Source organism: Anarrhichthys ocellatus, unplaced genomic scaffold, assembly GCF_004355925.1.
Source record: "Anarrhichthys ocellatus isolate YVR2014 unplaced genomic scaffold, GSC_Weel_1.0 scaffold47, whole genome shotgun sequence".
In the NCBI taxonomy this organism is placed as follows: domain Eukaryota; kingdom Metazoa; phylum Chordata; class Actinopteri; order Perciformes; family Anarhichadidae; genus Anarrhichthys; species Anarrhichthys ocellatus.
The window spans coordinates 33,532-59,373 of record NW_022280077.1 but is presented as its reverse complement, the minus strand read 5'-3'; the positions used below and the strand labels follow the sequence as shown (position 1 = coordinate 59,373).

At 42.3% G+C, this 25,842-nt stretch overlaps 5 protein-coding genes across 8 annotated transcripts in view; 4 read left to right on the top strand and 1 right to left on the bottom strand.

The window, feature by feature from the left end:
- Positions 1-239: 239 nt before the first annotated feature.
- Positions 240-2,612, bottom strand: mrpl30 (mitochondrial ribosomal protein L30). The gene is made up of 5 exons (XM_031869628.1): positions 2,303-2,612; positions 1,462-1,548; positions 1,151-1,297; positions 672-745; positions 240-485 (listed from the first exon to the last, which is right to left on the bottom strand). The coding sequence occupies exons 1-5, from the start codon at positions 2,342-2,344 to the stop codon at positions 353-355; spliced, it is 483 nt and encodes a 160-aa protein (XP_031725488.1). The 5' UTR covers positions 2,345-2,612; the 3' UTR covers positions 240-352.
- A 257-nt stretch (positions 2,613-2,869) lies between these two features.
- Positions 2,870-5,152, top strand: mitd1 (MIT, microtubule interacting and transport, domain containing 1). The gene is made up of 7 exons (XM_031869569.1): positions 2,870-3,134; positions 3,225-3,326; positions 3,493-3,629; positions 4,010-4,096; positions 4,212-4,324; positions 4,437-4,497; positions 4,582-5,152. The coding sequence occupies exons 1-7, from the start codon at positions 2,990-2,992 to the stop codon at positions 4,675-4,677; spliced, it is 741 nt and encodes a 246-aa protein (XP_031725429.1). The 5' UTR covers positions 2,870-2,989; the 3' UTR covers positions 4,678-5,152.
- Positions 5,153-7,393: 2,241 nt separating this feature from the next.
- On the top strand, positions 7,394-15,517 carry cracdla (cracd like a). Of its 3 annotated transcripts, none has more exons than XM_031869631.1 (10): positions 7,394-7,635; positions 8,860-8,912; positions 9,162-9,306; positions 9,414-9,549; positions 9,631-9,771; positions 11,179-11,433; positions 11,539-12,622; positions 12,927-13,855; positions 14,785-14,905; positions 15,007-15,517. In XM_031869631.1, exons 2-10 carry the CDS (start codon positions 8,864-8,866, stop codon positions 15,201-15,203), a joined length of 3,057 nt encoding a protein of 1,018 aa, XP_031725491.1. In that variant the 5' UTR covers positions 7,394-7,635; positions 8,860-8,863; the 3' UTR covers positions 15,204-15,517. The 3 variants fall into 3 exon arrangements, 2 of the variants coding, with proteins under 2 accessions (XP_031725491.1, XP_031725492.1); XM_031869632.1 differs by lacking the exon at positions 7,394-7,635 and adding an exon at positions 7,661-8,764; XR_004213526.1 differs by lacking the exon at positions 7,394-7,635 and having other exon boundaries at positions 7,661-8,912; positions 12,927-13,862; positions 15,007-15,093.
- Positions 15,518-16,631: 1,114 nt separating this feature from the next.
- On the top strand, positions 16,632-19,603 carry creg2 (cellular repressor of E1A-stimulated genes 2). The gene is made up of 4 exons (XM_031869436.1): positions 16,632-17,329; positions 18,221-18,390; positions 18,920-19,033; positions 19,154-19,603. The coding sequence occupies exons 1-4, from the start codon at positions 16,913-16,915 to the stop codon at positions 19,293-19,295; spliced, it is 843 nt and encodes a 280-aa protein (XP_031725296.1). The 5' UTR covers positions 16,632-16,912; the 3' UTR covers positions 19,296-19,603.
- A 1,115-nt stretch (positions 19,604-20,718) lies between these two features.
- Positions 20,719-25,842, top strand: part of mgat4a (alpha-1,3-mannosyl-glycoprotein 4-beta-N-acetylglucosaminyltransferase A) — a 28,382-nt gene continuing 23,258 nt past the window's right edge. The window contains exons 1-2 of one of the 2 annotated variants that reach the window (XM_031869386.1): positions 20,719-21,214; positions 21,353-21,545. In XM_031869386.1, the coding sequence (XP_031725246.1) occupies positions 21,452-21,545 (94 nt within the window). In that variant the 5' untranslated portion in view covers positions 20,719-21,214; positions 21,353-21,451. Of the gene's footprint in view, positions 21,546-25,842 lie in introns of both variants that reach the window. The other variant, XM_031869385.1, reaches the window with a different exon arrangement.

The window sequence follows — 25,842 nt, the reverse complement described above, 5'->3', positions numbered from 1 at the left end:
ACAGCTAGAAATAGATCTATTCGTGGGTGATGGTGAAACATTTCAGAAAACAAAAGTCATTTAAAATCGCAGTTAGACGTGTTGATTGCACCATTTCCATTGAGTAAAAACAGTAAAGCTTGATTTCTTATATACATATTGCAAAAAATAGTAAACATTGGGGCAGCTTCAAAGCAAGAAATTTCAGGTCAAAATCATATATGACTGATAAGTCATTTAATGGACGCGTATTGAGTAAATCCAGAACCCGTTCAAAACAAACTTTATTTCTCATTGTATTGGAACCAGAACAGGGAGCTATGGATTCTTAATGATATTTATGAACAACTTAACTATTAATATGAATGTGGAGCTAAGATTCAAGAGCCTTGGGGTCTACAGGTTGGAGGAGGCGACGAACAATCAGCTCTCCTTTGCTGTTAATGTAGGTGTCCCCCATGTCCTCTTCAGCAGGGAGTCCATAGGGCGTCCTCAGCGGCTCGATCCTGAATTAACCAGGACAGATGATGATTAGACGAACGGCCTCTTTAAATGTCCAGACACGTAGCTTTAATAGGTATTTATCACATGTTCTAAAAAACAATCTACATCTGTTGTGTCATCAGATGCTTTAATGATTCGCAGAGACTTGAGCTTCATAGCTTTAGGCCGACATGTTACGTTCATCTTACCTTACAAGGTGCTTGACGAACTTCAGTTGGCTATTGACTGCAGGTGTATTTTTGTGAATGACAGGTGTATGTCCCTAAAGACATGACAAAGAGAACAGAGAGGAACAATCGAGCGTTACAAGTTACACATTGCATTTTGCCTCCAACACATGTTTTAATGAATGTTCTTTGTGCCTCTACAGTAGAGTGATGCTATATTTAAGTGATGGAATCACTGCTAACATTCTAACATTCGATCATCCATCTTAATGAAAATGTTTTGTTAGGTCTACAAGGCAATGTTAACACACTGTGTATAATGCTTAATGAGGTGCTAATTCATGCTTATGTCGTAGGTATAAGAAGAACCAAGCATGACCCATTTTACGTGTAGGTAGTCCTCAGAAATACATCTCAGTATCGTACATTACTCAAATCTCTTAGGTCTTGTGTTCTCCACAAACATTTATTTTATTTTACTGACTAAACAGAAGCCGTACCTTTCCAAGCCCGAGGTGTTTCACCATCTCTTTCTCCCAATACGGTCTTCGCATCACACTTTTGACTCGTGTCACTATATGCAGTTTGTGAGGTTGGTCTGGATCTCCTCCATATCGCTCATGTTCTTTTGATCTCTGTACAAACAGCTGTGAAGAAAAAAAAACACACACACACAGAGCCTTTAAACATTGACAGCTGAGAAAGTGAAGCGTTAATCATTTAGAAGAGCAGAACAAATGAGCAATTTTATACATTTGGTGCCACTTCTTGGCATACAGGGAACCCGGGGCTTCTGACTTTATATTCTTACCTCTTTTGGGATTCTCGCTTTGGTGAATTTGCTGCGTGCCGGCACGAACCATGGGCAAGGGGACAAAAGTGACGCTTCTGTCAGGATCTGTAAACGAACATCAAACAGTGACGAGACAAAACGACAAGCAATGAGATGTAGTATAGCATAGGCTGAAAGGCAGATTTGTTTCCTGATACAGGAACACACCAATACAGTCTCTCTAGGGTTGGAGTGATTTGACACGAGACAATAAACATTTGATGGACCCTGCGACTTAGGGTAGTTTCTCCTGAATTTAATCTTTTATGTTCTGTATGCATTTCAGTGTTTATCTCTAAGTGTCAACAAAAAAAAATGAGATTAAGCCATCATGTTTTTACAGTGATTGCTATCACTTTAATATATTGGCAGTTAATTATTATAATATTAGTTAATTTTGAGGATCATTTTAGCAACACTATGAAACAAAATAAATAAGTACTTTAATTCGTCAGGTACAATGAATTAATTGTTCTAAACATTCTTTTTCCAACAGGTCCATATATTACTATTATTATTTTACCATATTTTACCTGCATTTTCAGTTTAATGATATTTGGGAATGGCACAATTTAGCATTGAATAATTATTGTGCAACTTTCAGCAAAGCTAAAGTTTTGGAGGTTGGAGTTGGAAAATGCATTGAACAAAATATATATATCGTAATATCACCCAATTAAAGACAAAGAAGGGCAGTTAATTCTCACTTAAATACACAATACCTTCACAGTATCGACATTGAGGGGTGTATATATGACTTATATGAGCCTGTGAGTGCTGAACAGTTTAAAACATCAAACATACCGAGTCGTGTTCTTACCTTGACAGGTAGAGAGCTCAAACCGCGACAGACACCTGACATGTTGTATTATTCGGTAGGTTCACCAAAAACAGGCACCAGTTACAAAATGCTACAGTCATGCACGCCAAGGTTACCATCAACGTGCAGCCCTGCTACTGCCAAATAAGCGCGTGGACCAAACGTTATGAATAAAAACACAACCGCAAATACTTTAACATCATATTCACCAAATTTACACGAATAATATTAATTCAAGAGCTGAAAAACAACCGCAAACAGACAAGCGTTAGAATCATGGCAGCGTCGTCCCCTCCATGTATCTACACCGGAAGCGTTGAGGAGTTGCATCGAAATTGCGCCGATATGGCAAATATTCCCCGAATAAGTGTTCCTGGAGAAATTTTTTAACAATGTTTGAGATTGTATTAAGGATAGAATGTGCTATTTATATAATATAAAATGTGATTAAAAATATATTTGCTTTATTTGTATGGTTTCTGTCAAAACTGCACCCATCGTGGACCATTATTCCATACACGGTTCCATCATTGAGTTTCTGCGGGAACTATTTTTGTGGCGCACCTGTGTAACTGTCAAGTAGGAAGCTGGTAGCACTTCTTTCAGCGTCTCTCCTGACAGTAGAGAAGCATGACCACCCTGTTGGTTTTCTAGAAGCTCTTGAGAAGACGGAGGGAAGACAGAATTATGACACAAAATCATGTGGCGGGGATGGAGACGTCCGCCATCTCTGTTCTGAAGCGGGCGGTGGAGCTGGACCACAGCGGCCGCTTCCAGGAGTCTCTGGTCTGCTACCAGGAAGGCATCCAGCTGCTTATAGACGTGTTGAAAGGTAACGTTATGTTATAAAAGTTCACAGTTAGAGGCTGCACGATGAAGACACGAGCCACAGTGTGTTATTGTCCCCGTCTCTTGCGAACAGCTGTGAAAGATGACTCAAAGAGAGGCCACTACAGGGTGAAGATAAAGGGCTACATGGACCGAGCAGAGCAGATCAAAGTGCACGTGAACCAGACGAAAGAAGGTAAACAATACAACCACTAAAGGCTGAATAACAAACAAAGTGAACCACTGGCATTAACCGGCCTAACAGACATTTATTTAGGAATATATGACAATCAAAGGGGCTTTTTATTGTTGCCAGTTGCTGTCTGCCTCCTCTAACTTGTATTTCTTCCCTCTCCTGTCAGATGGGAAGTACCACGAGCAGATTAGAATAGCAGAGGATGCTACTGGTTACAGCTACGAGGTTCTGTTCAAGCCATACGTGAGCAGTTTGCTCACAGAAGTCTGGGTACAAGACCCTTACATACGGCACACGCACCAAGTGAGATATTTTTTAGATCTTTGTTCAAGGGCTGCAACTACTGATTATTTTATTGTCAATCAGTCCCTCAATTATCTTTTTAGTTACAGTACTGTATTAGTACAAAGCTGGATCGCGGCCCCATGAGCTCCAGTGTCACTCTGTGGAAATTGGTACTATGATTAATTGTAACTTTGTTTGGGTAAATGAGAATATGCGCTACTAATACACATTATTGACGGACACGAGGGTCTTAAGGTGGGATGTGCTTTATTACGGTATCTTGAGATGTTAATAGGGTCAAATATATTTGTAAGACAATCATTAATTTATCCTCAATGTTGTATATTCCTAATTTAAATAATGTTTACCATACTGCCTCCCCATTCTCTCCACTACAGTTGTACAACTTCCTGCGGTTCAGTGAGATGCTGCTGAAAGCGTCCTGCAAGGTGACAAAGATCCATCTCCTCACTTCACAGGATGAAGTAGGTTGTTTAAGTAACGAGCTCTCACTATGTGGTGATTGAATGGCAGCCATAGCGGTCTCTTCTTCTCCGTTTGGTGCCGTTTGTTTCACTGCCGTTTCGTCCCACTCTGCAGGCGGCCAGCGGCCAGCAGAGCGGCGCTCTGGCCGAGCTGAAAGAGAGTCTGAGTGCTCAGGGAGTGACTCTGGATCTGCAGTACTCCTCCACGATACATGACAGGGAGATCAGGTACAGCTGACATATGAATGAGAGACCTAGAGCAATTGTTTTCAAATGGTGGTATCATTTCTTGAAAGAAAATCTTGCTTCAGTTTGTTGTATTTATTTTTATTTTTTTCAGGTTTGACAATGGTTGGATCATAAAGATAGGAAGAGGGCTGGATTACTTCAAGAGACCTCAGGTGAGACTCAACAGTCATCCTTTTCTATTGCTGCCATTGTCCAGACTGCGGTGCTGATGTCTGTGTCTCACTTTTATCTTCCAGGGCCGATTCTCTATTGGATATTGTGACTATGACCTCAGGCAGTGCCACGAGACCAACGTAGACATTTTTCACACCAAACACACAAAAACACTATGAGATTCATAAAGCTTCAATTTTTTTTTCTATCGTACTTACCTGCCTCAAAACGCACAGACACATCTGCTGTGTTTTTGGATTTGCCTTAACATGCAAGTGATTGGCCTTATAACAACTGTGTAACTGATTACATTTATCATGTTTTACAATGTGCTTTTGCAAAAGAGTTTTTGTTTTTTTACTTTCTTTCATAAGAGTTTTATGCTTTTTTTTTAAACTTTTCTATTGCTGTATGCTTTTAAGATGTCATACCGCCATCTGGTGGACAAATATATTAAAACATAAAATGTTGATGTTTGAAGTGCTTTTATTATACCATAAAATGTCTCTCTATTTTATTATTTGATTTTGACCATGAAATGAGCTCGTCCAGTTACTTTATATTAAGTATCTCACATTTAAAGTATGCTGTACAAAAACATTTAATACATGTAAAAATATGATAATAAAAGGGAGTCTTACAGGAATAGTAACTGTGTAAAATTTAAACTAAATTTAACTCAATAAAGTCTGTCTTGGTATGTACAGATACCAAATACACTGCAGCAGATTATTCAGTTGTAATAGTTTGTTTGGATTGGGTTATATAATTATGAGAACGTCAACATTATGCAAATGTTTTTTTAGTGAAACTACTATTTCCAGTTTAAAAAACAATCTCAAGTCAATACCTATTCATTTGACTGCGCTGGAGCTTTTGACCATATCATATGGTCTTCATCAGAAGATTGAGTTGGCTGTGGAACAGTAAATGCATTAATGTTCTTCCCCATGTTGGCTTAAAAAACATTACCAATGTCAAGAATGAACTTTATTGTTCATTTACTTCAGCAGATCGCAGATTTATGCATTTCAATTGCATCTAATCATTAAGTATTAATTCAATTGCTTGAAATGTGCAACTCCACAAAACAGTAATGCAGCATTATCAAGTTGGCCCAATACCCTGAAGAAGACTGTGGTGTCGAAGTGTTGGTAAATCATTAAATCATTTTTTGCATTGTGGCGACCAGTGTGCGACCATTTTCCTTTTAACTTTTGTTTTCACCGGGGTCAGCAACTCTCCAACACTGGTTTGCGTTCCCCCTCTCTCTCATCCTGTAGGCCTCATATAAAAACAATATTTTTTATTCTCCCTCACACCACAGTCTGCTGCTGCTATTGGCTCTAGGCACACTGTACAGTTAAAACTGCCATGAGATAGTTGACAGTGGTTTGAAAAGTACAGTTTTTAGTTTGACATGTAACATCTGGCCAGGCATCTGTGTTAATGGTTGATATTAAAAAAACATTTTATAATATTATCAAGCTTTGTATACTTGTATGAGAAAAGTAATTTGATGTATGTCACTTGTTTGGGGTTTCAGATATTGGTCAGCACTCATATTGAGTCCAACATGAATCCAATTTTATTCAGTTCAATGACAAATATTTCCCCTAAAATTCATGGGAAACTGCTTGTTTGAATGAATGGAAAGCCGCATGAGTTCAAACAGCGGCGTGATCGGATTATCTAACGGCCTTAATCTCGATATGCATAGGCTCTGAGGGTAAGAAATTATAATCCATCAGGGAACCACATGAACCAGAGATGACCATGACGAACAAACGTCACTACCTTTGTTTTAAGAGCAGAGAGGACAAAAGGCTGGTGCTGTCAATGTGAAGTATGAGCAGCTTTATAGGACAGCACATCAGCTGTAATTAATTTAAATAAACTGGAATATTGTCCCTTATGTGTAGATTGCAAACAATAAATCCACGAATAAAACCACATACCAGACTCTTATGTCACTGTGGTCTGTTAACGTGTGGTTGATTGCCTGTAATCCAGATGTCACCGGCTGGGTTTATATTCTGGTGGAAGAGATAAGGATTTGTGTGATGAGGATCAGACAAGCTGCTCAGCCACACACAAAGGTTTGCTTTCCTCTTCCTGCTTCCTTCCCTCATACTGATTGTAGCCCAGTGGCCTAGATAGTGTTCCCATCTCTGAAGGCTATCCTGCGTGAATGTGCAGAAAGTGGGATTCACTGTTGCATTTCATTGATTATAAAAACTTGTGTGGGAGATTTGGGCTTTAAAAAAGAAAAACGTAGACAGTTCAGTGTAGATGTAGTGGAAACATGCAACAACAACATTTTATGCATGCAAAAAAACCTGACCAGTGATGTGTGGACATTAAATTCATGAAAACACACATCTCTGAATAACTACAAAAAATGCTATGAAAGATTATTTTAGCTCCAATGTCTGGTACATTTGGATTAACGCTGGATCTCACCAGGGCTAGGAAATGGCTAATTCCTGGTTGTTCATTATTTTTTTTTCTTTAAATTTTTAACTTTTTTAGACACACATTCACACACACACACACACACACACACACACACACACACACACGCACACACACTCACGCACAAACATACATATGCTCCCCTTTACGATCGACCGGGTGTGTAAGCAACCCGATGTAATGCGTAAACAGTCCTATGAGCCGTAGTTCCTGTGTGCCTGTCCTCTTTCCAACTGGAGCTTTATTTTTTTTCCCTCTACTCTCATTTCTGGGCCTAAAATCAGGTTAGCGTTTTATAAGCAGCTTAGCGCAGAGGGCCTCAGTGTGCCACTAATGTAATAGAGTATCTCTCTCTCTCCCTTCTCTCTCTCTCTCTCTCTCTCTCTCTCTCTCTCTCTCTCATTCTCTTCTGTACTTTTTTCTCTTTGTGCAATTGCTTACCCTGTCATGGAGTGTCCTCTCTCTCTCTTTCTCCCTGGATGTTTTTCATTTTCCTTCCACTTCCCTTGTTCCCTTCCCTCTGCGTCTCCCTTCGTCTTCAGATGTGGACGACTGAAGCCTGAGGTTTAAACATTAGGACACAGCCGTGACCGGACAACTCTGCCCAAGAGAGGAGGACGAAGAAGAGGACGAGAAGCAGAGGTGCTGCTATTAGACGTTGGGTAAATTCGCAAATCTTAGCACAAAAAGGTCTTTAAATGTGTGTGTGTTTTAACTTTGAGATGGAGAGGTACTTTGCCTGTGAATGCAGTACCTGGCATGGGAAGTTTGTGATTAAGCTGTTGTTGTGGATTATGGTGCTGTGGAATCTCACATGGATCTCTCTGCAATGTTAATAATCCACCGGATTATCATTTGTTGCTGTTGGGGCTATAGCTTGACCCAGTGCATGACAAAACTGATCTGACAAAAAACAACTGATTCATGAATATTCAACTTTCATTCTGGTGGAAAATCCACAAACAAGTTTACATTTTCTAGTAGGGCAAGAACTTCAAATGTTAGTGTAGTGGAGGTCACAAGCAACCTTTTTGGAGTGGTTATTCATGCTCTTATATCCTTTTAAATAGGGCGTGCTTATATTCTGAGAGCAGGCTGGGTGATAGGAGAGGTGCAGTGTGGACTTTGCATGTTTATCCATAACCAGCCACATCTTGTCTTATCAGGCACACATGCTGTATAGGACCACTCTCTCTTTAACAGTTCCTCAGCAACACAGCTGAGAACTGTAGGATTCACAGCACGTGGTCTATCTCAAATAACACATTTGAGCCACAGGGCAGGGTAAAAAATAAAATCTGTAAAACAAAGGAGGCAAGCACCTTGCACTGAAACTTGCACCCAGTGACACATCAACCCAACCTGGGTGTTTGTCAGACAAAGTGTTGCATAAGCAAAGCTGCTTTGTTTAAAAAATATTATCTGGACTGCTTTGTTTCAGCGTGATATATACTTCTACCAGAGCAATGTCCTATCAGAAATACTAACACCTTGTCTGTTACCTACATGGTGTGTTCTTTCTTGATGATGTTGCATTTCCTCTCATAAAAGCCACTGTGATTATATATCCTTGGCACAGTTTCCTCAGCATGCCCTGCCTAGCTTCAGTTCTAGTTTGCACCATCCCTGATAACACCAATAAACCTTTGAACCTCAAGTCCTGAGTCACATCTTCAGGCTATCACAGGAGTGCGTTAAGTGCATATGCGTGCCTGCAAGAGAACAGGGAACAAACCGCAGGAGTATTCACTCGAGACGCCCTCCAGCATGTAACAACAGCCACTAAAAAGTGTATGCCTGAGGTTTTTGTTGTCACAGTTGCTTCTCATTATTTGTGTCTTTCTTTACACCCTTCTCGTCTGTCCCGCACTTCTTTTGGCAAACAGACCGATGGAGTCTTTCTCTGGAGATACAGAAGGAAGCACCGAGGACATTCCAGGTGAGATTATCTGTCATGCATGTTTTGGTGTTATGGTCAAGAGAAAGCAAGTCTTTCACAAAAAGGACACTAGCCTAAACCAAGAACCATTTATTGTCAATGGCATGCATCTGATGTAACAATTAAAGACTGCTAAGAGAGTTCTGCAGGTGTGTGTGTGTGTGTGTGTGTGTGTGTGTGTGTGTGTGTGTGTGTGTGTGTGTGTGAGCTGCTGTGACCTGGATCTGTCTCCATCTCAATCTCTGTCAGGACGTAAAAAGTCCAAACTCAAGTCTCTGAAAAATCGTCTCTTCGGGAGGAGTAAGAGAAGAGGTGGAGAGGGAGATGCCAAACTCAGCCAGTCAGCCAGTGACATTACTGCAGAAAAGGGACCCGGATCCGAGGAAGATTTGGCGTGAGTGTTTCCATGATCGTGTAAATGATTGCTTAACAGCTCCATTTTTCTGATTTCTAGTCCACGCCTTCACCCTATTTACTGTTCCTCCACTCCTGCTCCCACAGATGCTCCGAGGGGATGATGGGCTCGCGGGCATTGTCCGCAGACAGCATCTTTCTGGCTGATCAGGTCCTGACAGACACCGAGCCAGCTAGGGTCTTATCCCAGGAGAATGTCCATAGCAAAATCAAAGCTCTGCAGGTATAGCCTTTTATTCTAGGCATATTGTTGGGAACTGGCTCTTTAGTTCTCTTGAAACCACCTGTGCCTCTGGTATCACAGATTAAGCTTCAGCAGCAGAAGATGCATTTGGGGCCGCCGCCTCTGGTTCTGCCAGTCAGACGTGCAGAGGATCTGGGAAGCCGCTCCGAGGATGACGGTCTTCCCCAAAGCCTCCCCGAGATCACAGGAGCCCTCAGCAAGGTGATTTATTATCCCACTTAAGTGACACATGCTCAGTTATCTGCTTACGTGATCAGTGCACCTTCAGTTTAGGAGTATTTGAGGGTGTGTTACGATTTTGAGAGTTCCTCCCAAGTGGATTTACCTATCAGACTCTCCTCTTTACTTTTCCCCAACCATTTTGACTCAACTCCATCCAAATGTCACACCGTCACCAGGAGCTGTAGACATTTTTTGTTCAGCAGGGACAGGAAGTGAAGAGGAGGAACACCTAGCATACTCTCTGTGTGTAGTCGCATTCATGCAAACATCTTGCCTATGCCTGCTTAGAAGTAAATGCAATACATGTGTGACTGTGTGCATGCTTTATTTTTTTTGTTGTTTTTTGTTCTTCAATGTCTGTAGTTATGCAAACCCAAATTTTAGACATTTTGCCAATCCTAAAGTCTTATGGGTTCAAGTCTGAGTCGAGAATTAGGATTTGGTTTAGTTTCAAGTGGTCATTAAAGGATAAGCCTGGCAATATTCAATATTTCAATAGTTCCATTTTGAAAGGCACAGTCATTTTTAAACAGCTGTACACTGTCTTTTAGCGAACATTGTTCAATAGTAAATAGTGCATTTGTCAGGCACACAGATCACAGTGAGTATTTATGGGAGCAGGACGGCGTATGTGGGATTGACTCAAAATAAACTAAAGTACCCATTTTCACCATAATGATTGAACATGTCCCCCAGTGTAACAGACTGTCTCAATGCTTTGTTCTTAACCGCTTTTGGTCTTTTAAAAGGGATTTGTTTACAATAAGAAAAAATGTAGAATATAGCCAGCCTTAAAGGGGACATATGAAAAACTTTTCAGTGCTTGTGTACCTACATTTTGGGATCTGGTGTGCCCACCAAGCCACAAACTGTACAAATAAGACAACCCAGTCAGTTTGTTGTGGGCTGCCTGGATCAGAAAACATTTAATTCAACAAGCCATTCAGATTTGTACCTAAGTCACATGCAAACCCATTAGAATATACCGCCCCCGATCTGAGTATCTCCACCGCCCCCGATCTGAGTATCTCCACCCACGGTTTAAGAACTACCTTTGCAATGGTGTACCATATTTCTCCCCAAAAGCCAATCAGAGCAGACTGGGCTTTCCAGGAGAGGGCTTAAAGCTTTTCAGACAGTCATCCTCATGTACTGTATATTCAGACAGTATGAGAATATGTTTTTTGAATATTAAAGCATTTAAAAACATGTTCTAGTATGAACCTGGAAATGAGCATCATATGTCCCCAAAGTCACAGATGAGATGGTCATCTTGGTGTTAGGTATTAGGTAATAAATATCATCAATAATATTCAAATAAAACACGTGTCTTCATGTTGACCCTGTATTTGCAGCGTTACATAATGATTTCTCCTTTCTTTTCAGACCACATCCCAGCCGTCGTCTCGCCCACTCTCGCCCATCCTCAAACCTGCGCCCATCATATCTGTGCCCCTGACTCCGTCCCTCCCTTTGCCTCTTACTGTCCCCTCCAATTCCTCTTCCTCTGTTGTTGAGCCGCCGTTGGACTTCAGCTCTCCAGCTCAGTTCACCCCCTGTCTGGATACCTCTGCTGCACGACACCGGCTGTCTCTCAAGCCCAGAAACCAGAGGGCCAGCACCAGGAAGACAATCATTGCAGTGAATAACCATTTTTTCACCTTGTATATTGCTTGTGAAGACACACGCTTTTTGCACTATTTTTATGCACTGCCCTTACGTTGCTTCTATCTCTTTTTTTCACAGAATGACTCGAATGAACTACAGTCTGACATACATGTCCGAAACAACATCAACCGCCCTGAATCTGTGAGAGAAGAAACGCAGCACCTTAGTACTCGAGAGGAGCAGACACTGGAAACAGAACAAGGAGGGGTTGCCATTCCTATTACATCTCAGCGTCTTCCTTCAAAATCCCCAGAGGTGGCACCAATTACATCAGAGGCGGTGCACAAATCATCCAGCCAAGCTGTTTCCCAACAGGACCAAGCTCTTCTTGGGAGAGTGCCCTTTGCACCCTCCCAGGTACTTAGAGTTAAGCCCCACAGACCAGCAGATGTGAGGCCAAGTGAACAGCCACACTCATCCTTTATACAGTCAGAACTCAAAGACAACAGAGACAGGGATTTTGAGATACAAGCAATGTCCCTTGACAAAATAAATACTCTGAACAAGGCTGGACTGACTGATGCCTCCTGCGACCAGCTCTCCACTAACCTCAGGTCTTCCTCTGTCCAGCAGCAGGTTCAAAGTGAGACAGAAAGCACAAGGGGAATAAGGAGACCCACCCCTGGATCTGGGTCCTTCCATCTCTCAATCACTGCCAAAAACCAGGATGGAGAAAGACCCCGATCAGGCAGTTTTGTTGGAGTGCTGGAACACATTGAGGCCACACACACGACAGTCTGGGGAACGGAGGATAAACCCCCTTCAAGCACGAGGGAAAAGGAAGAACTAAGAGGGGGCCCCTTTGCTGTGGGAAGACTTAGACAAGAGGGAGGTCCACATAAAAGTTCAGTACCATGGGACAGGAAGGACAGCCTCAAACAAGTGGAATCAGTGACACCATCTCAAAATGTGACCACAGATACGAGCGCTGCAAAGGTGGAGGAGTTGGAGAGCAACCAGGAGGTGGTGGAGGAGGCAGTGGAAGCACAGGAGGTCGAGGACGACGACGGAAAGACAGCATTTGGTGTTAAACTGCGCTCCACATCTCTGGCGATGAGATTTCGGTCGGATTCCTCTTCGACCCATAGCTCTAAGCTACCAGTGTGTGAGGAGCAATGTGACAAACTAAAAAGTCAGGAAATAGGAGACCTTCGATCAAAAGGTGGGTCTCTGAGAAAAAGAAAATGGTATTTTCAGCATGTAGAAGACCTTTTATCTCAAGTTAATTTATTCATTTTTTAAAAAAGTATCTTTTTCTTACTCCCTACTGTGCTGCTATCCCATTTCAGTTCCCTAAAGAGTTAAACATTGAACACATGCACACTGAAATTTGCGCTTAGGAAATAATCAGTCTAGAGTGTTAAGATTTGTACTCATCACAGGGGACCTTTGTCCTTTGATTAACTGCTCAGCCTAACTTTAACAGCCCTGCCAAGTGTGTCTAACTAAACTGTGTCACTCCTTAGATCCAACCCCGTGTGGCTTCTCCCTTCCAGTCAAGCATAACCCGCTACCTACCGTCAACCCTCACACCACAGCAACAGAAGTCAAAACGACCTCCTCAAGCCCCAAAGAAGTTGAACCTTCCGTCCAGGAGCCCCAGCCTGCCCCCCAAACAGCCTCATCTGAGGTGTCCTGGATGAGCTTGGCAATGTTAAAGACCAGAAGCCTTCAGCAGCTTTTTACTAGTAGATTTCCCAGAGATCTTACAGGTGCGCAAACAGCGGCTCGACCCCAAGCACAAGTACAGGCGGAGGCACCAACAGGAGCACAAGCACAGACTGTAAAACTGCAACAGAGCACAACACCAATAGAGGCCGCAAATCAACCATCGACTGATGCAGTCAAAGCAGAAACGGTGCAAAGAAGTAGAAGTCAAGAGCAGTCTGTCAAACCGCTGCTAATGGCAGCGCAGCAGAAGACGCCTCCGGTTCAGTCAAGCACCTCCAGAGAACCCCAAACATTAAACCAAATTGTTGAACCTCAGTCTGCGTCACATCCGGCTGTACAGAACAATCCATGGACGACCCAGTCTCCCTCGCACTCTTCTACACAAACAGAGACCTCATCTCAGTTTGCACAAGGGAGCGTCACACAGTCTCTTGCACAGTTTTACCTTTCCTCCGGCCAGCAGCAACCCCCCTGGAGTAGTCGAGGTGTTCACACCGCCAACCAGCTCAAATCAACGAACTCGGTTTGCACCACATCATCTGTTTCATCTCCTCCTCCCGGTTCTGCCTTGGGAAGAGGGGAAAGAGAAGCCACCATGCAGGAAAAAGAGGGTGCGCCACTGTCAGCGAGGCGGGCAGTTTGGGGCGGTTCAGTAGGAGTCGGCGAGAAGGCTTCTTTGTTGGAGAAACGGGCAGAGTGGACCACTCCACCCGGAACCAAGGGGGTTTGTGGTACTTCTTTGTAACTGTCTTTCATACCGTGTTCAATTCAAAAAGGCTGGGGATATTCTATATTTTTCTTATTGTCAACAAATTCCATGAAAAGTAAAAAAACATAAGTGCGATAGTCTGTTTCTCAATACTTTCTGACCTCCAAACTGTGTCTGAGGTCATCAACATAGTTTAATGTTTTATAAAGGCTAAAACAGCTGGACACTGTCGTCTTTAGCAAGCATTACTCAAACAGAAGTAAAGAGTGCATTTGACTCAAAATGTATCTCTATAAACAGATTCTGGTCTTTGGTTTAATGCAGGTAAACGGTCCGTGTGGAGAGCAAAAGAGGTGGAACCCATTGGCCGAAATGCAATCTGGGAACCCACCGGCTATCGACTGACGAGGATTTAACTTTTTATTGGCTTAATATTAGCTTATAAACTGTCTACTTGGGATACAATCTGGTCATACACAATGTCACTCGACTCCAACTCCAGTCTCTCATCTCAAGTTGCTAATCGAAGAGTAAACAATTGAGCAGCACACAGAAAAATAAGTCTTAGCCTGGATATCCGGTGGCTACACCACAACCCCAGAAATATAATCACTTGCCCCCAGAGGCTTATTTGTCGTCAGAATTATAGCCGATGGGTCCCGGGACTTCTGGTGAAGTAATACATGTATGCCAGCCAATACAATGTTGTGGCTCGTTGATGTGTTTTTGGACACCAATGGAAGTCTATGCTGCAAAGGAATAAGTTGTATCAGGCTTTGGCTACACAGACAATTAGTATCAATTCCATGTTGGTTTTGGTCTTTTCATGAGATTTGGTGACAATTGATGAAATAAAAAATTGCACTAGAGTCATTCTTCAACTAATATTTTTTTAGACTGACAAGTTATCCAGGGCAGATGATCTAACTCACTGATTTTCTCAGGTGGAGTTGAAGAAAGCTCAAGCAGAGGAGCAGATATCAGGTGAATCCCCTGCCTCAGTCAAAACCAAGCCCCTAAGTCAAGACATAAAACCAGAGGGACGACAAGGGGTGAAACTTGCAGGTGTGCTGACACAAATTCATTAAAACTGCGAACTACTTAATATAATATTCAGTATCTCCATGTGCAGCAACATGACAACGTTTTTTTCTTTTTTCTTTCAGTGTCAAGTCCCACCAAAGTTCCAGAAAGACCCCAGGAGGACAAATGGCTGCGGAAAAATGTGGCGCCATCTTCATCTCCCTCATCGTCACCTACAATGCCATCAGCGTTGCAGTCCATGACTGACAGCGGCCAGCCATCCTGGATGGAACTGGCCAAAAGAAAGTCAATGGCTTGGAGCGATAAGTCTATGGACTGAGAGGAAAGCAGACAGATGTTGCTGTAGATACAACAGTGTGACCAGTTGTGTTGTTGAGTCTGTCACAAAGATGCAGAGGAAGCTCTGTTGAGGCTGTTGCGTTTGTGCGATGAATTTCATTCAGTTGTTAAGTGTTTATGTTATATTGAGAGACAGAGTATATATTTAAATTGTCCAAGTTTATTATCATCCCTCTCCACCACAAGCACTTCAAGATAAATGGTATTTCTGAGTAATGTTTTATGTGATTCAGCTTGTCACTGCTGTTAATAATTATGATAAATAATTATAAATATTAAAATTCATAATGTTAAGTTCTTGTGTCAATTGTCAAGTGCATTTTCGTAAGATGGCTAGGGAGAAAATATTGAATGACGAAATTCAAATATTCATTAACTTTTTAACTAGTTGTGTTGAGGCAAAAAAGAGGGAATATGGAACAATCCCTTATAATATTGTAGTATTTCTTCAAGACCATATGTAGCGAGTGTGGGTCAAGATGTAAATAAGTTGTCCCAGCTTTTCCCTGTGCATAAACATGGCACTAATGTACCAGTATATAATGGGACGACCACTTACTCACTAACATAGCCTATAGCCCCTCCTGGCAGCCTTATCTTGATCCTGTCCCGAGCTGTGACTCATCGCTGTGAAAAGAGATCATCGCTGGAACTCTTGCCTGAAATATTAAGGTTTTTAAATGGTAAGTTACACTGCGTACTACTAACATGTTTTTGTTTTTGTTTTGAAACCTGAGCATGCATTGAACACATGCTACCAATGCTTAGTTGTCTGGTTGTCATACAAAAATATATTAAGACAACTGCATGCATGGCATTAGCTTCGCTGAATCTTCCTCATACATTTAGATTAGGATGGATAAAATAAAATCCAGTAAAATAGAAACCAACATTATAAATCCAGTCAGTTCTGTAAATTGTGAAACCCTGAATTGTAATGTGCCTGTCAGAGGGATGCTTTTTAGACTGATTTGTTGTTATTGGTAGGATTATATTGTAAAAATGTGGTGCAATAACAATAATAATGTTTTCTCCTGCATTTAATTCAAGTGGACAAAATAACAGATACAGCTTTATTTCAGTCAAATACAAAGTACCATTCAAAGTACTGTCTCAACACCATTTGTGGATATATTCGGACTCCTCTTTTAAATAAACGCCAGCTCATTAGTAAAGGTCAGAACAAAAGTCCTACTCTTAATGATTTAGCTGCTCAAGTAGGAAATTATTTAATACTTATTATACTGTTAGGTAGCAAACATGTGTGACAGGTTAGGCACTAAGGGTGTGAACAGTTAAATGTGATAGGATTTCCAGACGCCTAAATAAGTACGTCACAGCAAATTAGGTAACATGTCTGTTCCTGTCGCTTTAATTATGTTGTAACGTCTACATTTCAACCACGGAGTGTGCGGGCCTTCTTTGCTAAGTACAAGTACCTCAAAGTTGGATTTGAGTAAATGTACTTTTACTCTCCACCGCTATTTAAACAACACGGCTCTAAATATCTGGAACTTTTTCAATAATTCTGAAAAAAATTAATGATTAAAAAAATTACTTTCCCTGACTTGTCAGTAGATGTCGCTGTAAAGCTGCTCTCTGCTGCAAAATCTCCTCGTGTTACGAAAGCCAACGCGCGTGAGGTTGTAAACAAACGAGTGGACGAGGGCGGCCATTGAGCTCAATGATATGAGGGCCCACCACTTCCCCCTGGCAGTGTTTGCCGGCGTCCTGTGTTTGTGCCAAAGCTACACCCTGAGGAGCTCGGTGTCCTGGGTCGTCTCCTCCAACGACGTGGTGGAGGACGCGGACCTGTCGGAGGAGGTCGCCCCGGCGTTGTTGGTGGACAGCGCGAGGCTGTGGAAGCAGGCGTATCCGTCCTCCAACGTCCTCGGAGACGGCGCGGACAGCCCCGGAGAGCTAGCGAAGCCGGAGAGCGACAATGTGGCGCAGCTCTCCTCTCGCTTGTTTTCGTATCGGCTGGAGAAGGTGAAGAAGTCCGGCAGCGGTGGCCCTCCCCCGCACCAGGAGACCGCCAGGACCGCTAGATACATCGCTCACTACAGTGACTGGGGACATCTGTCCACCATTTCAACTCAAGACAAGGTGAGACATATACAGAGGTCCTGACGGGGTCTCTCTGGACGGGGACTTATCAATTGCTCTATGAACACAATGAATGCATTTACCGTATTTAAACTAGGACTATTAGCTTATAAGCAACACGTTTAAACTATTCTTTTAAACTCAAGTGAGAGCACGAGAGTCAAGGGAGCCATAGCAAAGATTTTAGAGACACTGAGGTCCAGTGGTGGAAAGCAACTATTACATTTGGTACATTTTGGGGGTTTACTTGAGTATTTCCTCATCATGCAACGTTATACTTCCACTCCACTACATTTATCTATGGTTACTTTGATTTTTACAGAAAACACAACTTTCTATTCATCAGTGTATAATCTGTGGTGCATTATTGTAGATTTGAGGCCCTGCAAACCCGCTCGGGTGTTTTCAGGTATGTGGCTGATTGGGTTGGAGTTGTGCAAAGCCCTGCTGGTATTTACGCAAAGGTTACTTTGTACTAATGAGAACGATAAAGTTTAAACTTGCACCACAACAAAACTAACAAGAAAGCCCCCGAAGTCCCAACAACGTGTGTGCACCGCACAAATTAATATCTTCCACGTAAGATAAAAAAAAAAACAATCATCTTTGGGGACCCTGGGGCCTCCATAACTTAACTCTCTGAAAGGGACCATTCTGCATAATGAGCACTTTAACTTTAGTGCATTTTGCTGGTAACGCTTTTACTCTGAACTTTGAATGGAGGACTTTTAGTCGTAGCAGTAAATTGTACTTGTATTCTAACTCCAAGTACTTCTTCCACCACTACTCGGGTCAAACAACTTCTTGTCACCTTAGAGTGCACGCACCACATTGTTTATCTAAAATGTTACTGATTTGGATTATGCATATTTTATTTATTAATATCAACAGATCAAAGGTCTCCCCTTTGGCAACATCTTCTCAGTCAGTGATGGACCGCTGGACAACAGCACTGGAGTCATCTACTTCTATCTGACTCCAATGGACTACACCGTATCGGACCTGAGAAGTAACCCCTACGCTTCGCTCACATTCTCAGAGGCTGAGGGAGAATTCTGCAGGTAAACCTCCAGCTTTTATTGTATACTCCCCTGAACTCATGGCCAGATTAAGTTGTTAAAGGGTCCTGAGGAAGAAAAAAAGTTAATACAGGGCCCCCATTAACCCCCAGCTCTTTCCAGAATATAGGCAACATTTATCAGTTGTCCCTGCTTAAATACTACCTGGTGCCAAAGTTTGGTGTATGGTAATTTGTCCGAACAAAAATTATTTATGGAATATGTAACAAAGCATAAAGAAGGTCTTGAAACTAACTAACTTCAAAGAGGGGCCCTCTTCAACACAGATAATATAGGACTTTAATCATGTCAGTTGACAGCTTTAACACTGCTTATTTTCAAACAATGTATCAATATAATTGGTACAAACCAGTCGACACAGCTTTTTGGGCCCTTTGTTGCCGACGTTGCCTGGTTGGTGATCCAAACTTCACTGAATTGCATAACTTCAAGTTACCGAGAGGCTCAGAAAAGCTAGAACCCTTATTGTTTGTGTGTGTTAGATCGGTAACATGGCTGTCTGTGTTTCAAGGCAAATGGTGTATGAGCCGGAAGATCCGAGATGTGCTCGACTCACACTAACGGGCAAGATGGTGGAGGTGGCCCCAGAGGAGCTCGGGTTTGCAAAGGAGGCAATGTTCTCAAGGTAACTCGGCTGACAGAAGATGTAGTGGTGTATGAGTACACGTTGACATCCATCAACCCTGATGATAACGTAACAACAAAATGTTCGATATGGTCATGTGTGTTGCTCTTGTTTTTGTAGACATCCTGTGATGGCAAAGTGGCCAGTGGGGCACAAGTGGTTCTTCATGAAGCTGGAGTTGGTCCAGGTCTGGCTGCAGGACTGGATCGGAGGCATATCACTCATCCCGCTGGAGGACTACTTTACAGCCACGCCTTTCTGAGAACACCCCTCCCTGTGTGCATCATGCCAGCCTACACAGATCCGTTCAGCTGTCTACACTATAGACTCTAATAAGGGGCAATCGTTCCCAAAGCAGCCATTTGGCAATACTGTTGCTGTTTTAACTTTTTAAGTGAATTTTCTTCACTGTTGCCCGATAACATCCCACAATATCGGTTCATCAGTTTCCTGTGTTTGGTGTGTGAATGTATTCAGTCATAGAACATTCTACATCATGATTAATAATTTATGGGTTGACCTTAAAATATGTGTCCTGTTTGAAAAATAAATGAATGTCAGCGCACACAATTATCGTGCCTACTTTTTTAAAGTAAACATCAATTTGTTGTGTTGAGTTAGCATTTAAACCCTCAAAGAGAATTTGTAATGTCAACAACTCTGGGTTTGTATTTTGAGACTGAAATGTGAAGGACGGTTTGGAGTCCAAAGTTAAGTGTGGTTGTTCATTTTTTTTGAAATCTAGTGCCTGGAAATAACTGGGGCTACTATGAGTTTACATCGGCTATTAGTAGCTAGATTGAACGGTCGTCAAAACAGTCTCTTCTCAAGGTCCGTTGCACTTTTAATCAAATACACCTTGAAGTGAGATCGGTTTGTGCACAGTCGCTTCAAAGATCACAAATGATCACTGTTCCTTGATAAGCAATATGCTTTGATATCAATGAAGCATGACAGCCTACTAATAGTGTTGTCTGACTCATAATTTAAAAATGTTATACATCGCTTTCGTGCACAGCACAAGCCAGAATCTAATATAAAAGGTGTCAAATAATGAGTTTTAGTTTTTCTAACTCCCTGGGTGTGATATCGGGTTTGCAAAGGAGGCAATGTTTTCAAGGTAACTCAGCTAATAAATGATGTTCGTATACCAAAAATAAGAACTTATAGCAATACATATTTTGATTGAAGTCATCTCATGTGAAATAAAAAGGATGTTTCTTGGTATTTTACTATTAAATGTTCGGGCAGTGCACTTATTATTTAATCAGCGATTTCCACTGATGGTTTTGAACATGTCTATTGGATGAAACAAACAATGCCTATTACCTAATATTAATGCAGCTTGAGGGCCGGGCCACTAGATGACACGCTTTGTTAATGAAGAAGTCGTTGCTCAGTTTCACTTTCTTTTGAAGTATTTCAACCTGTAATAACTGTAAGATTGTGGAAATTCAACTATATCATTTTAAATACTGACTTGTTCACAGTCCGGTACAGTGAAGACAGCTGAATTCATTTCTCCAATGATTCAATTTATGTGAAAGTCTTTAAATTAACGAGTCTCTATCCCTCTCGCTCTCAATCTCACTCGCTCTTTAAGAGAGCGAGTGAGAGCGAGGCGAGTGAGGTGGTGCGCGAGAGAAAAAGAAAGAGTCTCTTTCTTTTTCTCTCGCGCACCACCAGCTGCCAAATATCGCGCGAGTACGCTGCTCATTCCGTTTAATGTGCTGCTGTGAGTGAATGGTTTGAAGCGGTACGGCCCATTGCCGTTAAAGTTACCTATGGACGACAAAGTGGTCTCCCTGTAACAGAGACCGTTACGTACTCCGTGTCGGTTAACGGCCTTCAGGTTGCTCCATTGACGCGAGGCTCAGAGTGAGCAACACGACGGACACGCTGCTTTTTTCTTTCTTTTTTTTCGTAAATTCATCTGTTGCCAGTTGCCTTGAAGCGGAATCAACGTGTTTCGAGGCGTTTCCTTGTCGGACACCGTCAGAGAGCGAGCAGCCTATCCCGGAGGATCCACCGCTGCACACTGGAAATGCTCCTTCTACTTGAAACTAACGACTGGCTGTAAAAACAAATTACAATGGATTGTGTCGGCAACTGGCTACTTCTATCTTAACCGACCATGTTGTCACGGAGGGCAGTTGACTCGTGACCGATCTCCGTAGGACGGTACGGGAGGAGCCAGTTTAAACGACCGAGACTGAGGGTGTATCACCTCCTAGAGCAGAGTCCGGTTAACTATAACGGGCTTTCTTTTCTTTCTTTTTTTACCGTTTCACGCCCCCCATATGCCGGCGCCTACGCCAGTCTCAACACCCTGAAGGCAGAGCGAGAAGGAAGGAAGGAGGGAACGGCCGCTCCGGGGTCCCCGAAAACTCAGCCGAGGAGAGGCTTCGCTGAAATGAGATGAGGCTCAGAAATGGAACTGTGGCCACTGCGATTATTTTCTTCACGTCCTTCCTCAGCCTGTCCTGGTACACAGCGTGGCAGAATGGCAAAGGTAGGTTGAACACGCGGTTGTTGACTCATTTTAAGGCGTACTTGTCTTTTAAAGGATAAGTGACAGCTGTGGGGCCTCGTTGACAAACTAGCAGACGTCCAGCAGCATGTCGGTCCTAGGACAGCAGGTGTTGCCTCATCCGGTTTCTATTCCCGTAACACCCAAAGTGACAATCCCTCAATTGCAAAACGCACAATGGGTGTCTTTTGATTAGCCTCTCTAATGTCCTATCGTCAGCCTCTCGTTCACGTGCATGTATTTATTCCCTCTGTTGTGTTCACACTTTGACAGCATGGCCGATGATGAAGTCAGGCCCCATCTCTCTCTCGGCTCATTGCGCATCCTCCACACTCCTCTGTTTCCATCCTACCTCAATCACTTAGGGATAGTCGAGTGTGTCCCAGTCACTTTAAAGCAACACTTCCTGATAAACTCACCATTCAGTTCCATTTCACCTCCTGCAGAGACGTTCAATGTCTGTGATGTGAATATGAACCATGTGTTAACATGTCCTGTTAAACATCGAGGCTATATTACACAAGTGTATTAGCAGTTTAGGGGGGCAGAGTGCTCCCTTGCCAGGGTTAACCCAATCCACGTGGGAGGCTCGTGGGCCTTTAGTTATTTGTTATCAGCAGAGTGTAAATAATTGCAGCCTTTAGATAAATTCCAAGCCAAGGCTTCACGTTGTGATCGCTGTGGAGCTTATCAGCTTGATGAAATATTTTCCTTGTAAATGGAGTGCAGTGAGTCTCACTGGAGCATGCTGGGACTGGTCCTTGGCTTGATGAAAGTACATGCAGGAAGCAAAGGTCAAGAGACGATGCCCTCTGTTCTGTGTGCTTCACCTGTTGATAGTCTAGTATCTGTTGTCAGAACAGGAATATTGAAAGCTTTGGCTCGTATTTTTCTGCAAGTACACCCTATTTTGTGTGTGCATTTGACCCTAAATTCTAGTGGATTGTCCTAATATCCTATACCACCTGAATTCTCAAAGGATGGTGAATAGATCATTTTTACCACAGACATTTAGACTTGTCGGTGTGTATATTACATTAACAATTGCTCCGTTGTCTTCAAGTCTCCCAGTAAGCCCCAGCAGCATTCACAATACCAGTAACCTTCAATGTTATTATTTGCACCTGTGCTTTTTCTACTGTGACGTGTTGAAATGTCTTCAGTGAGCAAAGTAACTAGAACTACTATTCAAAAGCAAATGTGTAGGTCTGTATGGTGGCAGAGAGAGCTCAACACACCGCCACTTAAGTTTGCTCACGGAAACAGACCAAACACAAGCAAGTGAAGAAAATTGGGGATGTCCCCACTGGTGGATCCAACTCGGTATTAACAGAAAAAGTGAATCCCTAAAGAAAACCTCATTTGGTTGTATGCCGCCTATGTGTGTTCGTTTAAACACATGTTCCCATTTGACCCCACATTGACAGCATAAAGAAACCTGCTGCAAATACAACAAGGCATCAAGTCATACACAACCACAACATTACTAACAACACAATAGAAGCTGTCTTGGGATGCTATTTGTACAGGGCAAACAGTAATTGGCATAAAGACGATACCTCCAAACTATTAGTAAAATCAACACTGTTTTTCAAACACCATCAATATCGACATATTCATACATATTTTTGTGTACTGTAGTGTGTGTGTGTGTGTGTAAATGCAGCCAGTTTCTTTATGGCACGTATGCTTTGAGGAGAATGTGCTCCTTAATTTGATTGTGTTTTGCTTATGTGCAGCAAATCCTTTCTAAATGCAGCCTCCGACGTTCTCCTCCGACATTGTGGACATGTGTTAAGGAACGTGGTATTGAAAACGGCAAACCTATTTGCTCAATCAAGGTTCATTTCACGTTGGACTACAAAATGTGTCAAATGTTTATTTTGTGGGAGTGAGCAGTGATGAAAATCTCCTTTTTGGGGTCTTTTAGGGAAAGCTTGAGTATTGATTTCCACCGTGAACTCTGGGCTGCAGTTTCTGTGAAGGCCGCTGACACAAACGGCTCCCATTCTCTGGTGATAAGTTGTATTCTTTTTGCACAACACTGGCCTGCTTTTTATTTTATTTTTGTGACACTGATCAAATGTAACACCAAGCACTCTAGCGAGACAATAAAGACTTCTTTCAAATACAATGCAATTTACTTCAGAAAGGATTGTAGAACTTGAATTAGTGTGTATGCGTTACCTGCATCAACAACATAACAAGCTTTATTCATGTTCTTTACCTTGTATTGCACTGGCTGTGTTTGTGCTGTGTCTTGTCTTAACATGAGATGTTTGAAAACTGCTTTTCTTTCTTTTCATTTTCAACATTCGAGGCTCTTTTATGTGCCGTATCTTTCCCCCCCTGTGGTTATAGATGCCTCCTCCTCTTGATGCTGCCTGGCGTGGGTGTTTAGAATGTTTTTGTCCTCAGGCATTGAGTCGTTCTGAAAACGAGAATTTCTGAAAACCTGCTTCAGTTGTACACATAAGACCTATTTGCATTCAGACTCTTGACCGTGTTTGTGCGATTCATTTCCTGTCGTCGACAAGACGGTTGCTTTGGGTGCTATTGCGGTGGAGAGATGAATCTTGAGCAATGTTTTTATTTTTATTATTTCACATTTTTTTGTTTGCCTATCCCTTTGCTTCCGACAGCCTGTCTTGTTCCTGGTCACTCGACTGCTGTGAGCGCTGTGCCAGTCAGCTGTGCAAACACTCCATGTTGAATGGCTCTCCAGAATGTGTACTTCTCTGTCAGAGTCCGCCTCATCCCCCAGTGAGAGACGCTCTCTGGTATCCGCCCGGCTATATAACAGACTTTATTACAAAATACAGGTTATCTGCCGAGGCGGTTTTAAAGCACTCTCACTATCAACCTAAAGTTTTGGCGATTTACATGTTTTGAATGTAATTTACGCTTTAGATGAGAGCCATATCTGTTTTGGAACGTGTGCACAGTCTCCAGTTTGCGACTGTTGTGAATAAGACTATAAAACCTATAAAACTATTTATTCTACCGTATTTACGATTGATTAATATCAGTGTTGACACAGGATAGATGTCAATAATAATAATAAGGGGTCTGATGATGAAATCCACTGGCGACACAGCGAACATGCATTTATAGCCGCCTTGTTTGTTGCCAACCTCGTGAGGAAAATAGCGTTATGCCACCACCACAAGTTGCTTTTAAACTCTATTTTTCCCGTTTAAATGTATTTTCTTTCTCCTCAAGGCGTACTTATTTACCGGCTTTCCTTTCCTTACTCAGGAAGTCTCATCGAATCAAGATCTCTTCCACAAGAGAGACTTGACAACAAAATTATATTTATACGGCCTCACAAGTCACACAAAGCGGCCATCGTGCACGCACAGACACTAATTATAACGGTCACAAATATTATTGAAATGCCAGTAAGTAGGACTTTGAGACGGAGGAGCGGGTGTCTCTGGTTTGTTTTTCAGTCCATTACAGTAGCAAGTTATCTTCCCCAAGATCACAGTTGGTATGAGAAACATTTAAAGCACGTCTGAACTGTGATCTGTTGTTACGGTTGTTCACATTCTACACAACGATGTTAAGTGTCTGGCGCAATGGAATAAAAACAATGTCAGTCTGCCTTCTGGATGTAAGCGACGGTCATCTGACCGTTTCATGTAACTCACAGCGGTGAGTGCGATGCATGTCTGGAGTAATGAATGGTACCCAATGGTTTAAGGGTAGCATGAGCATACAGCGTATATCCATAAAGTAGTGCAAATAGTAGAGTGACTCGTATCACGTTTTTTCTGTTATTAAAGGAAAAGTAAGCTCTGTTCCCAATTTTAAGTTAAGTTATAGAAAGGATCACATGCTTGTTTGTATTTTCACATGGCTAAAAGTTGAGCGCATTGAATGTGTTCATGTTTTCTCTTTGGTTCCCAGCTGTCATTTTAAGACGGCTCGAAGGTTCTTATTCTCTCATTGTTTGTCTGGCGGTTACAGTAACAGTTACCGAGCACAAAACGCTTCCCTTTTTGCAAATGTGACTTCCTATTTCTCCTCGGCTTACATGAACCCATGCGTCCCCCCTCCCCCGCTATGTTTAAAGCCGTGGTCTTTCCTCCATCATCACATCATTCCAAACACAATGGGCCAAAAATAGCACAAGTGATTGCAGATAAAGCAAGGTGTTAGGTCAGATACATGGTTAATTAGTTAGAATATGGCTCGCACATTGTGTTTTCTTATTTTGTAGGAATCTCTGTGTGTGTGTGTGTGTGTGTGTGTGTGTGTGTGTGTGTGTGTGTGT

Excerpts from the sequence above, each read along its gene's own strand:
- mrpl30 (XM_031869628.1), bottom strand. The coding sequence starts at position 2,344 with ATGTCAGGTGTCTGTCGCGGTTTGAGCTCTCTACCTGTCAAG. Across the intron at positions 1,549-2,302 it reads TGAGCTCTCTACCTGTCAAG|ATCCTGACAGAAGCGTCACT; the intron begins GTAAGAACACGA and ends GTTCGTTTACAG. Across the intron at positions 746-1,150 it reads AACACCTCGGGCTTGGAAAG|GGACATACACCTGTCATTCA; the intron begins GTACGGCTTCTG and ends TCATGTCTTTAG.
- mitd1 (XM_031869569.1), top strand. The coding sequence starts at position 2,990 with ATGACACAAAATCATGTGGCGGGGATGGAGACGTCCGCCATCTCTGTT. Across the intron at positions 3,327-3,492 it reads CGTGAACCAGACGAAAGAAG|ATGGGAAGTACCACGAGCAG; the intron begins GTAAACAATACA and ends CTCTCCTGTCAG. Across the intron at positions 4,325-4,436 it reads ATACATGACAGGGAGATCAG|GTTTGACAATGGTTGGATCA; the intron begins GTACAGCTGACA and ends TATTTTTTTCAG.
- cracdla (XM_031869631.1), top strand. The coding sequence starts at position 8,864 with ATGGAGTCTTTCTCTGGAGATACAGAAGGAAGCACCGAGGACATTCCA. Across the intron at positions 8,913-9,161 it reads AAGCACCGAGGACATTCCAG|GACGTAAAAAGTCCAAACTC; the intron begins GTGAGATTATCT and ends AATCTCTGTCAG. Across the intron at positions 14,906-15,006 it reads ACAAGGGGTGAAACTTGCAG|TGTCAAGTCCCACCAAAGTT; the intron begins GTGTGCTGACAC and ends TTTTTCTTTCAG.
- creg2 (XM_031869436.1), top strand. The coding sequence starts at position 16,913 with ATGAGGGCCCACCACTTCCCCCTGGCAGTGTTTGCCGGCGTCCTGTGT. Across the intron at positions 18,391-18,919 it reads GCTGAGGGAGAATTCTGCAG|GCAAATGGTGTATGAGCCGG; the intron begins GTAAACCTCCAG and ends CTGTGTTTCAAG. Across the intron at positions 19,034-19,153 it reads AAGGAGGCAATGTTCTCAAG|ACATCCTGTGATGGCAAAGT; the intron begins GTAACTCGGCTG and ends TTGTTTTTGTAG.